This window comes from Nicotiana tomentosiformis, chromosome 2 (assembly GCF_000390325.3).
Source record: "Nicotiana tomentosiformis chromosome 2, ASM39032v3, whole genome shotgun sequence".
In the NCBI taxonomy this organism is placed as follows: domain Eukaryota; kingdom Viridiplantae; phylum Streptophyta; class Magnoliopsida; order Solanales; family Solanaceae; genus Nicotiana; species Nicotiana tomentosiformis.
This window is the reverse complement of record NC_090813.1, coordinates 182,740,987-182,754,603: the sequence shown is the minus strand read 5'-3', so window position 1 is coordinate 182,754,603 and position 13,617 is coordinate 182,740,987. Positions and strand designations below refer to the sequence as shown.

Below are 13,617 nucleotides of genomic sequence, written 5' to 3'. Positions count from 1 at the left end.
GTAACTTGATAAATTGCTAATTAGTAATAATGCAACTTTATTTCTTAACAAAACCCATAAAAAATGTGTCACGTTCCACCATAACTTTAACCTGGGCAATCCTCGGCCCAACACCTAGGCCTTGCTAAGGAAACATGTTAATATTAGCCAACGATATAACCGGTTAAAATTCACGATAGTATAATAATAAACCTTTAAATATAAGTATATATAACTTAATAAATCACTTAGATAAATCCAAAACAGGATGAAAGGGAAAGAAAATAAGCAAAGAAAACGTCGCCGTGAGAAATGACGTAGTTTAGCTTGTTCGTCCACGGCATAAAAACGCCTATAAATTCGGTGGTCATTTTGGTTCATTTACACAATCCCACGATCATCTTTTGTGTATTATCATTTTGCCTTCTTTACGTGTTCTTCTCTCCCAAAATCCTGCAAATCTTTAACTATCTTCCCATATTTCTCTCCCTCTTTCTCTTTCTTTTTGTTATCTACTTTACTACTATTAGTAGAGCTTTATCCAATTAAAGTTATCTATATTGGATATAGTTTTTACTACTACTTTATCTTGTTTGGGAAAGAAAAGAATAAAAAATTAGAGTGTCTATATTAAGTATAAAAAGGTGAAAAATAAAAAGTAGTGATCAATCATGTGTGGGATCTTGGCTTTGTTGGGTTGTCCAGATGATTCTCAAGCCAAAAGGGTTCGAGTTCTTGAGCTCTCTCGCAGGCAATTCCCCTTTCTTTTCTCTTTTATTTTATTACTCCATCATATTATTCAACTATAATTTCACCTTTTTTGTTTTTCAATTAATATTTGTCTGCTTTTGCTTTCTTCATTTAATGTTCTTGCATTGCTCTAGTTCCTTTATGAATAATAGGCTAAAGTAATAGAGTGAAGGAGTAGAGTCGGAGCAACGGTGAAGCTGTCTTTACATGATCTATAGCTCACGGGTTCACCATAGAAGCAGCCAATGGCGAAGCTAGAAAATTTAATAAGGGTGTTCTTTCCTTTGCCAGTGGGCTATGCAAGGGTGTTCAAAGTCTATTTTTAATCAATAACAAGTAATATTTTATCTTATAGTGAAAGCAACCACTAATACTTGCATTTAGGTAATTAGCTGTCTATCAAGGGAAGTTATGTGTGGTAAGCAGTGGCGGAGCCAGAATTTTCGTTAAGGGGTGTCAAAATATATAAAAGTAAACATACCAGGAAATTAAGGGGAGTCAATACATAGTATATATACATATAATTTATTTTTTTACCTAGCTATACAGTATATTTTTTCCGCGAAGTGACACCCCTTCCTATAAGGTGGCTCCGCCACTGGTGGTAAGGGTGGTCAATTGAACACCCTTCGCCGAAAAATTATACTCTGGATGGTGTAAAATATTACTACTTGTTACTGATTCAATAAATAAATTTTGAAAACCCTTGCATAGTCTAGTAGCAAAGAGTGTTCAAAATTTTGAACACATTTATTGAATTCTCTGGTTTCGCCACTGCTATCTACATCACATCCCTTAAGGTGCAATCTTTTTCCGAATCCTGTGTGAATACGGGATGCCTTATGTTCCAGGCTGCCCCTTTAGGCTAAAGTAATAGAGTACGTCTTAATTCTTATGTTGATCATATACCTGAAACTCGGAACTGGCACGAGAGATATAAATTCAGAATTTATAGCAAATTTATCATTATGTTGCATTTGTTTTAATGTTCTTGCATTACTCTAATTTTTTTATGAATAATAAGCTAAACTAATTGAGTTTATGTTGATGTAACTGACCTGAGTTTGGCTACTTGAAAGTTAAAACAAGATTAAGACTTGTGAGTTGGCAGCGATTGTTTGGATACTTGAACACGTTTAAAACAAGATTAAGACATTATGATGGATACATTATTCCTAACCTGGGTGGGACCTAATTCTATGGATTCATTATTAAAATTTCTTGGACAAACCATCACCATGATCTGTTCATGATGTTTATGGCAAAAGCCATAATACACTTTATTTCTGTATCACAACTACTTTATAGTTTATATACATGTTATAGTGTTTTAAAATTATTTTAATATTTGCTATTCCTTGAGTCTGTGATGTTTGACTCGACATGAAATTCAAAAAAAAAATAAAGACTTTTAAAATTTATAGTCGAAAACAAGCCATCGATATATGTGTGGTTGTTAATAACCTCGTTAGGCGTAAAGTAGAAATTTTAAAGTTAAATAATTTCTAAATAAAGAAGTATGATATTATTTTTGCGACTAAAAAGGAAAGTATGACACGTAAAATTAAACAAAAAAATATATTTTAGTGATTTTTTCCGTGTCAAAAATGTCAGTTTAGTTGAACTCATTGAACCTGGTGACCAGTGGCGGATGCAAACCTTAGGTACGGAGGTCATCCGAACCTAGTATACTTATATTTGTGAAAAATCACTAAAATTTCAATAATTACTATGATATGAAACCTTAATTTTAAAACTACAATGAGTGCAGTTTTAATATCTTTAAATGTCAAACCGATCAAGATTAAATTATGGATCCACCTTTAAATGTCAAACCGACAGTACAATAGCCTTTTGCAATTGAAACAAATATAAACATGACATTTATTAAACAAGTTTTAATTTTGGTAACTATTTGATTACATAGGTTGAAGCATCGTGGACCAGATTGGAGTGGGATATATCAACATGGTGATTTTTACTTAGCACATCAGCGTTTAGCAATTATCGATCCTACTTCTGGTGATCAGCCTCTGTTTAATCAAGATAAGACTATTGTTGTTACAGTGAGTGCCTCTAATTTACTTTTTTTGTGGGGGGACGAATGCGTTGTTTAGATTACTTTAATTATGGCTGAAAATTTGTATATTTGATTATTGATTGTGTGCCAAATGTTGCAGGTCAATGGAGAAATTTACAATCATGAGAAACTTCGTAATCTTATGCCTAATCACAAATTCAGAACCGGAAGTGATTGTGATGTTATTGCACATCTTGTGAGTTAGTTTACTTTACTCATCAACCAACTTAGGCTATTGAATTCAAGGGCGGAGCTAGAAATTTGAGTATATGGGTTCTGGAATGTAGGATAAGATAAGTTACTCGGTTCGGATAGATTATTTACACATATTAAGTAGATTTCTTAACACAAATACATGGCCCGAGCCGAAATTATTGGGTTCTGCCGAACCAGTAGCTAGACTTGTAGCTTCGCCACTGAGTGAATTATATAAGGAATTTCGGGTGTTTGGGTAAGCTTATAAGCTGGTCAAATTAGCTTATAAGCACTTATTATCAATTTCAATATTTCTATCCAAACACGTAACTATTCATTCGTAAAGTCATTTTAGCACTTGATGCTTATCGACTACTTTTAATCAGTTAAACGAACAGGCTCATAGTGACAAACTCTAGAAAATATGGTATTGTAAATTAGTAGAAGAATTTATACGATGTCTCACTATCGATATGTATTGATCAGTATGAAGAATATGGAGAAAATTTTGTGGACATGTTGGATGGGGTGTTCTCTTTTGTATTGTTGGATACGCGCGATAACAGCTTTCTTGCTGCTCGTGATGCGATTGGAATTACTCCCCTCTATATTGGTTGGGGACTTGATGGTAAGATTTTCTATACAATTTTCCAAGTAGAAATTAAAACTGAAGCCATTCCAATTTGCTATTGTAGAATCTTGATATATGTTATTTGGTATTTCAGGCTCTGTGTGGATTTCATCTGAGCTAAAGGGCTTAAATGATGATTGTGAACATTTTGAAGTTTTCCCTCCCGGGCACTTGTACTCGAGCAAGAATGGCGGGTTTAGGAGATGGTACAATCCTCAATGGTTCTCTGAGGCTGTTCCATCAAATCCTTATGACCCCTTAGTTCTGAGGCGTGCCTTCGAAAATGTGAGAAATGAATCTAGGAGGTTTCCCTCTCGACTTTGGACTTAGCACTCTAAAAAATTGTCTGTACAAACGATCTTGGCTATAAGGAGTGGTTGTTAATTTCGCAGGCTGTTATTAAACGGTTGATGACCGATGTACCCTTTGGTGTTCTGCTCTCCGGGGGACTTGATTCGTCTTTGGTTGCTTCTGTCACTGCTCGCTACTTGGCTGGAACAAAAGCTGCTAAGCAATGGGGAGCGCAGCTTCATTCCTTCTGTGTTGGTCTCGAGGTCAGTCAATCAATCTTGAGTAGAAAAAATTTAGGGTCGGTTCTGTGGGTTTAACTTAACTCATTGCTTTTGGCTCGAACCATATATGCAAATCCAAAAAGATTTAAGATGTATACATATAATATAACACTCATTCTGAGCCTACTGACGCTAGATACTGGACTGTGCCTTTGGTCTTGAGACTTTTGTAATAGAAAATTGATATTCAATACCAATTTCTGTTCTTTTGTGACTAACAGGGCTCACCAGATCTCAAGGCTGCAAGAGAAGTTGCTGACTATTTGGGAACCGTTCACCACGAGTTCACCTTCACAGTTCAGGTTTGTAAATCGCGATGCTACTTCAATTTATTCATGTGAGGCTCTTCTGTTTTCCTACTAGAAAGCAACATGTGTGCATGTTTTGTCAGGACGGAATTGATGCTATTGAAGATGTTATTTACCATATCGAGACGTATGATGTAACAACGATCAGAGCAAGCACCCCTATGTTCCTTATGTCGCGTAAGATTAAATCACTTGGAGTGAAGATGGTCATATCAGGGGAAGGCTCAGATGAACTGTTTGGTGGCTACTTGTACTTCCACAAGGCTCCCAACAAGGAAGAATTCCACACGGAGACATGTCACAAGGTAATAAAACACATCGGCAAGTCTGATTCTCCTTGTCATTGTTTGTCTCGGGTTGGAATAAATTGCTATAATTCGAGATATGGAATGAGTTAAGAAATGTTAATCATGTTTTTCCATTCGCATGCAGATAAAAGCGCTTCACCAATACGACTGTTTGAGAGCAAATAAGGCAACATCAGCATGGGGCTTAGAAGCTAGAGTACCATTTCTGGATAAAGAGTTCATCAATGTTGCTATGAGTATCGATCCTGAATGGAAGATGGTAAGAAAACTGAGCTCCAATTGTCAATGAGACGAGAAGCATAACTGAATATGCGCGTTCTCTAAAACCTGTTTTTCATCCGTTTCAGATTAAACACGATCAAGGTAGGATCGAGAAGTGGGTTCTTAGGAAGGCTTTTGATGATGAGGAGCACCCCTATCTCCCAAAGGTCCACAAACTCATATTTTTCCTACTGATTTGCCAATAATTATGGATCAAAACTAACATGTTTGTTCTGTTATGTGCTCTGCAGCATATTTTGTACCGGCAGAAAGAACAATTCAGCGATGGTGTAGGCTATAGTTGGATCGATGGGCTCAAAGCACATGCTGAACAACATGTGAGCTTCCTTAATAAATCCAGAACTAATGCAGCGTTATCGTCCAATTTTTGTTTGTTTTACTATCAACTAATTTTAGTCATGTTAGTATGTTTACCTTAGGTACTATGTTTTTAAGGAGTTTTTAGTCGTGTCAAGAATTTATTCGCTGGTAAAAAATAGATTGAACTTCCAGTATTTTCTACTTTTATTATGCATATGATTGGACTGAGATGAGGTTAAATGGAACAACATGGTTGAGGATTAATATAACCAATTCCAACTTGGTTAGAATTGAGGCGTCGTAGTTGTTGTTAGATCTCAGAAACAATTCTTTTCTCTCAGGTGACTGATAGGATGATGCTTAATGCTTCACATATCTTCCCTCACAACACTCCAACTACAAAGGAAGCATACTATTACAGGATGATTTTTGAGAGGTTCTTTCCACAGGTAATATTAGTGAGAGATTAAAATCTATAGATTTTGTTTATGGCTGAGGTTTAAATCATAGATTTCTTAAGCTCAAAAACTAAAACCATGTCCCTGCTACTGTTGGATTTGCAGAATTCAGCAAGGCTAACTGTTCCTGGAGGACCGAGTATAGCTTGCAGCACGGCTAAAGCTATTGAGTGGGACGCTTCTTGGTCGAACAACCTTGATCCTTCCGGTAGGGCTGCTATCGGTGTACATAACTCAGCTTATGACGATCATCTACCCGATGTTAGTAATGGGAATTTGGACACAACGATCATCGATAATGTGCCAAGGATGGTAGGAGTGGGTGCTTCTGCAGAGCTCACAATAAGGAGCTAGGACTAATTAGTCTATTGTCTTCATAACTACTACATGTTTGAAGTATTGTTATTATTATTATTATAAGAGAAGAGCAGCATGTCTCTTTAGATGTCCTGCTGCACAAAAGAGAGAATTATATTGGAGTAAATATAAGACTAGAATAAGGATCAAGATCATATGGAGGTTTTAAAGATCTTGAGCACTACTAATGTGCAACCTATGGGATCTAGGTGCTTTCTTGTTGCTGCCTATGTGTAACTTTATCTTATGTGTAATTTAATCTTTTCTCTTTTTTCTAGACCTATTTGCAATATATATATATATATATATATATATATATATATATGTGTGTGTGTGTGTGTGTGTGTGTGTGTGTGAGAGAGAGAGAGAGAGAGAAGGAGTAATAGGTTTTGCAAATATGAATTTTTGAACCTTTGATTTCAAAGAACTCAAAGTCTTAAATCTATTAAGTTTAAATTATGGATCCGGCTCTATTTGGCCCATGAAAATTATGCACTTCTAGAATGACCGCGTATTTTTCTTGGACCACTTATCAAGGAGGGAACAATTCCACAAAAGAATGCTTGCAAATGGAAGCAATGGTCAAAATCACAATGGATAGATTGGCTTACCAATTGAATGGATATAAATCAAATTAGACTTTAAAGTGGATCACATGAAATCTGTTATTTTGACACAGAGGACCCAAGTTCAGTTAAAAATGAACAACAATAAATAAATAATTACAAAATGAACAAGATATATTTGTTAAGCATTTACACTAACAGGAAATGAAACTTTACTCAAGTACATGTTTGATCTTTGTAAAGGTGTCCTAAAATGAATTGCATCAATTGTGAGCAAAACATATCAAGCAACGAGAAAAAAGAAAAAAGAGCAAATATACCACCATTCTTGATTATTTGTGCGTATCATTTTTGTGCAGGAGTCATGCTAATCTTTTCTGTATCGTTCCAATTTTATGAGATGCCCCCGAAAAGAACAAATATACCAAATGCTAAAAGAAAAGGGCAGTGTAAAAAAGTTGGTTCCAAGTATCAGGCAAACCAGCAAGACACCAATGACTACAATCAGCAGAATGGTCAGGATTTGCTCTTTGTTCAGAGGTGAGAGCACCACTATAGATAGAAGGGTGTGCATCTTTTCTCATTGCTGATAGAAAAGTTATGTCCAAAAGAAAAGGAGGGTTGTTCATGTCCCTCATTACTGACTGCAACACCTTCATTTGATCTGGGTACGTACCCGGATACGCCGTGCCGGTCATCGGCACGGTCTCGCCGTAACAACTTCTCGATGTCGCCGCTGTTGCACCGGTGGTCCATTCATTTGGGCTACCATAATTGATAAAGTGTTAGTATATCATATCATATCATATCGTTCAATGTATTGTGTAAAACTATCTCAACGAACGAATTCTTATATCATAGTATACTATTGTGTTAACCAAAGGGAAGCCTTGGTGCAATGTTCAAGTTGTCGTCCTAGAAACATCTTTTTGTCAAAATGCGAGATGATGCTATATATAATAAATCTTATTTGGTTCGGCTCTTTGTCGAACCCCAACTTAGCATGCGTTTACTATACCACTCTGTTGTTTCGTTATAAGATTGCATTAAATGCTTCAACTAAAGTTTCAAATTGTGAAGATAGACACTATTGTTTATTTATTTGTAACACGTGCTGGTTTGGTTCTTTCTCATAAATCAAAGACACATTTAATATAAGAAAAAAGTTATTTAAGACGCTGAATTATCATTTAAATTACAAGCATTTTTGCTAACTTTGATACCATATAAGATTGTGATGACAAGTTTAATTTATTAAAGAGTGACATATATCTATTTATTTGTTCTAAATCCGCAACTTCACATGTAAATAGTAGGAGTATTATTTTAATAGTGCATAAGTCTATCATGCCATTGACTTTTGGAGATCTCAAATGTAGGGAAAACTACTTAATCATATGCCAATATTCCACCAACGAGACAAGAAACAAAACAAGTCCATCAACTGTCTTTTGCTTTCCAGAAGAATTAACCGAAATAGTCGCTCAAACAACCGATTAAACTAAAAATATTTGGATGATATATAATCTATATATAATATATTTATAATCATATATAATTAATATAATTTATATATATATCAATTAAAAAAATAAACAATAAATTTGACTGACTATTTATAAAAAGATCCAAGGACTCTATTGTCTTTAGTATTATTATTATTATAGTCCAACAAACAAAACGGTGTTGACAACTGACTTTATAGCTCATCTTGTCTCAACATCTATTCATCTTGTCCTCTATTGTACAAGTACTATATATAGTTACCCATACTAATGTGGAATAAATATTGATATTATAATAGGGTTTTTTTTTATATTTATGCAAAATAAGAACCCAAGCTACGAAAACGGTTTGGATTTAATTATAATTAGTTATTAAGTGGAAAAACATTTTCGTCTGAAAATAGTTTTTGGAAAGTTAATTCTGCAATGTGTTGGATTAAGTGCTTTTCGCGGACAAAGATCAACAATGTAATACACAAATTTATTAAACTATCAATCATCAGGAGACAATATCATGTGAAATTTACAATTATTAATAAAATACATGCATCATCATTGAACTTTCAATTATTATGACAGTTTAACATCATTAGTTTTTGCAATTTGTTGGTCTTTTGTTGAAAAACTAATTTTTTCCAAAAAAATTGAAGAAAATTTTGTTTTCCAATCAAGTTTTCAGAATTTTAAAGCAAATTCTAACTTTCACAATATTTTGTTCAACTTCAAACAATTTATTGTATTTCCTACTTCAAAATCTTATCCAAATTATTAATTATTACATACCTAAGAAGCTAGGCTTTGTCCAACTTGGAGTGCTACCTAAGAAGCTATGATGGTCAATGACAGCTAGGGAACTGAACCATTAAAAGTTATGAGTAAAAATACAAAATTTGTCCCAAAAATAATTAAATTCACTTGCCAAAAAATATATATAATATGTATATAATATACATATATACAAAATATTAGACGACTAAAAATACACATTTCTCAAAAAGTTTATTTTCTTTTTGCCCTAGAAAATTTTTTGGGGAGACTGGTCCAACAAATTTTGCGGAAAACAAGAACAACTAATGTTATACTTCAATCCGGAGCAAGTTAAGATCAGTTATACCAATTCTTATTACTCATGTTGCTCCAGTATTTAAGCTTGTAGGAGTCCAACATTATTTAATATTAGATCGAGAAGGGCTTAAGCAAAGTGACAAAACTAGTGAAAATTTATGTAGCCGATGTTTGACTTAAATTGAAAATCCATATAACAATTTTGCACCACAAGTAGAGAGAGAGGATGACATACTTGTAGTGTGTAGGTGAAATGCCCTGAAAGAAGAGTCTGGTTCTAGTTTTGTCAATATTGGCATCAATCCATCTTGCCCATGTCCTTAGACCTCTCTCTAATGCCACTAGCCTGTTCATATCTTGATACAATGTCCCACCTGCATCCATGTAGTCCCACCTGTATATAGGCGAATTCAAAATTTTATCCAGGAGTTAGGACATAAGAATTGTGAAATTTCGAAAAAAAAAATCAAGTGAAAATGGTATTTGAAAATTAAAGTTGTGTTTAGACATGAATACAATTTGGAGCTATTTTTGAAATTTTGTGGGTAATTTGAACTGAAAATTTTGAAAAATAACTTTTTAGAATTTTTTAAAATTTCTAAAAAATTCCGAAATTTAACTTCTAGTGAAATTTAAAATTTTCATAGCCGAACACTGATTCCGAAAAAAAGAGAAAAGTTTCTGAAAAGAGTGAAAAAACATTTATGGCCAAACAGGCCCTAAGTTTATGAGTTTTTTACACCAATTTCAAATATATAAAAATAATTGGAGCAACAAATTCGGTATCGAGCTAAATATTCTCATACACTTAAATGAAAACTTTAATACAAATATAGATTCTAGGCAAAAAAAATTTGAGTTTGAGCCCCTAACCATTGCCACTAGATCCGTCTGGCCTACATATGATGATCATTTCCCCCTTAATTTCATGTCAGTCATCAAACTTTATTATCCTACATATCCATTGATTCAAAATTAGTCTTAATTTTTTATTTTATTTTTACATTTGGACAAGCTTATACCCCAATTAAGATTCTAAAGAAAAAAAAAGGCTAAAAATGAATGCCAAAAGTGAATGTGGGGCAGTATATTACCCTTGGAGAGAGCCTTTGTGAGTCCACCAATGGCCAGTGTTGAAAGACAAGACATCTACACCTTTCCAAGCATTGGAATTCTTACTTATATCATCTAACCTCAGCACATTCTTCCCTTGTACTGAGTCTATATCTACCAAATATGGTGTTCTGTAAAATGATACACTCACTCCATAATCCTGTCATTTACCCAAAACCACAAATTTTAACTCCAAATTAGTGTACAAAAGTAAAACACACAATTACTTTGTTAACAAACACCACTAATTAAAGGTGGCAAAATTAACTCTATGTTTTAGCAATCTGTCAAATTTTCCCACGTTTGAACGGGTGCGTTTGTTGACCTGATCCAACGAGTTAAACCCGAAATGACTTATTATCAACATGTCAAAATATTATAACTGGATAGGTCAAAATGCAACTCAAACCCAAAAATATAAAATAAAATTTGGAGATTGAAAAATATATAAATTTAAAAGAACCAAAGCTCATAATTTAACAAAAATACATTAATTATCATTTTTTTTAAAATATATAAAAAATGAAGAGAGGTTTGATCAAGTTGGACAAGTGGAATTAAGACCCCACAATTTGACCCTTCTTGATCCAATACATTTTGACATCAGCAAACTTTGGACCGACTAAATCAAGACCTATTTATTGGCTTCGACTTGTCTAAGTTTGAATCAATTTTGCTCATTTGTCACCTCAACGTTATTAATTATACAAAGATTAAAAAAAGAAAAAAGGCTAACCAGGAATTTGAAAGTAGAGATAGGATCACCCGTGATCATCTGTGTTCGAGCACGTGGAACCGCAGCTGAAATCATACAAATCAAAGACTGCCATTGGTTCCTTCCTAAAGAATCCCCCACATACATCACTGTCTTTCCTCTCATTTTCCTCACAAAGTCCAACCCATTAAACCTACCAAAATAGCAAAATTTACCCAACAGTTCAACAACCAAAAATAAAGATGAAAGTATTTACACAAGTCAAGTATATAGGCGATTGGAGAATATTCTGACATAGAAAATATTCCGACACAGGCGGTAAGAACTAAAACTTGAATTTATCAAGTTTTAAATTTTGAACGAACGGAGTAATAACATAAAAAAAAATGCTAAGTAAACAGATAAGACATGTCAAATTACACTGACATTATAAAAATGGTTATACTGTCTTTCTATATAGCTTAAATCTAAGATAAAAAGCGTTCAAAGATAGAAACTTTATTTAAAAAACTTCAAATTGTACCGACAGTATAAATAATGATAAAAAAACAGATAAAACATGTCAAATTGTACCGACAGTATAAATAATGATTATACAATGCATATAACAGGGAAGAAGCTACGTGATCCTAAGCGTGATCCATTGATCATCTTTCGTCGAAAAATTATACTGCATATATATAAGTAAAATATTAAATTTTAAAGGTATAACATATATTAAACGTCCTTTATAGGAGAATTTTTTTTTCATTTTCAAGTATGAGCATCCTTGGAGAAATTTCTGATTTCGCCATGTAACTAAAATCTAACATACAAAACAAGCAAAGAATGAAAGTTTATTTAAGAAAACAGAATTGCAGGTACCTGGGAATATCACAATTGGCAGGTTTCCATCTATACTTAAGATAATCAGTATCAGGTCGACCAAAATTTTGGCAATTGAATTGTGAGTCAATAATTGGACAAGAAGAAGATTGGTATAATGGATAAGTTTCATCATAAACCCATGAACCCATAAACAGAGAACATGAAGTTAAATTAGCCAAAAGATTTGGCTTTTTATGTTGATTTTGGTGGTTCTTTAAACCTGCTAATGAAACTACAGAAAAATGTAGTAAAAGAAGGCATATTAAAGAAGAAGAAGAAGAGAAGAGAAGATTCATTGGAGAAAAGGGAAGTTATGTAACAGAGAACAACAGAGATAGAAGAAAAGAAAAGAGGAAAGGAAGAAAGAATGTTATTAATGTATGTGTTTTAGTACTATATATATTATAAAGGCTAGAAATCGGCAACAGAGGGAATGGGAATTTTTGTTGCTTAGTGTGCATGTGAAGATAACTTAGATTCAAGAATCACAGACTAATTTAACATTTTCTTGTAAATTGATATGAAAAGAATTATACTTTTAGTATAGTTTTTGAATATTTAAATTTTAACTTTAAAATATTAATTAACGTAATCTAATTTAACTTCAAAAATTAGTCAAATTAACTCTCGATAAACAAAAAATACCAAATAAATTGAGGCAAAAGGAATAATAATCTGCTACAGCTGATTAAATTGCGATAATAGTATTTAATGTGTATAACTTAAATCTTTATACGAAATATTTATATATATATATATATATATATATATATATATATATATATATATATATATATATATATATATATACGTCAACATGACTTAACTTGTTATAATGTGTTGTCTGCTTAATATCACATATAACTAACTTTACTTCTTACATACAGTTATTTGTAACAACAAGGATTGTGTTATAATAGAGGATATCTCCATCCTTAATCAGAGATCTTCGGCTCGAGCCATGAGAATGGACAAACCCATGGTTGAAAGTGCCCTGTTAATGGGACTTACGCGATCAAATCTAGATTAACCGGAGCCCCAAAGTACATACCGGACATCGAGTGAGGAAAAAAAAAGAATTGTATACTTTTAATAGCTCCCAAAAATAATAATCGATATTTTTTTTTATATACATAAAATTATACATTTATTGGCTAGCGAATGCAATTAGTTTCAGCTGATCGGTCAATTTTATATTTTGCCCAGAAAGAAAGCCAGTTACGTACTTATAATTATCTGTTAGGTGATATGATAGTGTAAAAATTCTCTTATACTATCAATGTATAGAAGTTAAACTCGGTATATGTTTGAGTATATATATACACTCAAAAATAGTTTAAATATATATATATAAGTCAAGTCGAAGAACAGTCAGAATTACTACTCATATTATAGTATACCTGAAAAGGGAGTCTTGGATCAATAATAAAATTGTCTTTATATGACTTATAGGTTAAGTTCGAGTCGTGGAATCAACCGTTGTATTAGGGTAGTAATTGGTCATCGCATCGATCGGACTGGCTTTTTTATACTATAGTATACCTATGGTTCACGTGTGTTAGTTAC

General features: G+C 33.2%; 2 protein-coding genes and 1 non-coding gene across 3 annotated transcripts; 1 reads left to right on the top strand and 2 right to left on the bottom strand.

The window, feature by feature from the left end:
- The first annotated feature begins 362 nt into the window (after window positions 1-362).
- On the top strand, window positions 363-6,497 carry LOC104114069 (asparagine synthetase [glutamine-hydrolyzing]). The gene is made up of 13 exons (XM_009624424.4): window positions 363-730; window positions 2,657-2,795; window positions 2,910-3,005; window positions 3,491-3,632; window positions 3,730-3,920; window positions 4,028-4,189; window positions 4,429-4,509; window positions 4,599-4,820; window positions 4,948-5,082; window positions 5,171-5,251; window positions 5,336-5,422; window positions 5,747-5,854; window positions 5,969-6,497. The coding sequence occupies exons 1-13, from the start codon at window positions 651-653 to the stop codon at window positions 6,215-6,217; spliced, it is 1,773 nt and encodes a 590-aa protein (XP_009622719.1). The 5' UTR covers window positions 363-650; the 3' UTR covers window positions 6,218-6,497.
- Window positions 6,498-6,909: 412 nt separating this feature from the next.
- On the bottom strand, window positions 6,910-12,429 carry LOC104114071 (protein PMR5-like). Its single transcript, XM_033660743.2, has 5 exons — window positions 12,049-12,429; window positions 11,206-11,377; window positions 10,451-10,629; window positions 9,592-9,750; window positions 6,910-7,551 (listed from the first exon to the last, which is right to left on the bottom strand). Exons 1-5 carry the CDS (start codon window positions 12,345-12,347, stop codon window positions 7,218-7,220), a joined length of 1,143 nt encoding a protein of 380 aa, XP_033516634.1. The 5' UTR covers window positions 12,348-12,429; the 3' UTR covers window positions 6,910-7,217.
- LOC117280978 (U6 spliceosomal RNA) lies at window positions 7,099-7,203 on the bottom strand. Its single transcript, XR_004511569.1, has one exon. It is a non-coding gene; the product is annotated as a U6 spliceosomal RNA (small nuclear RNA).
- Window positions 12,430-13,617: the final 1,188 nt, after the last annotated feature.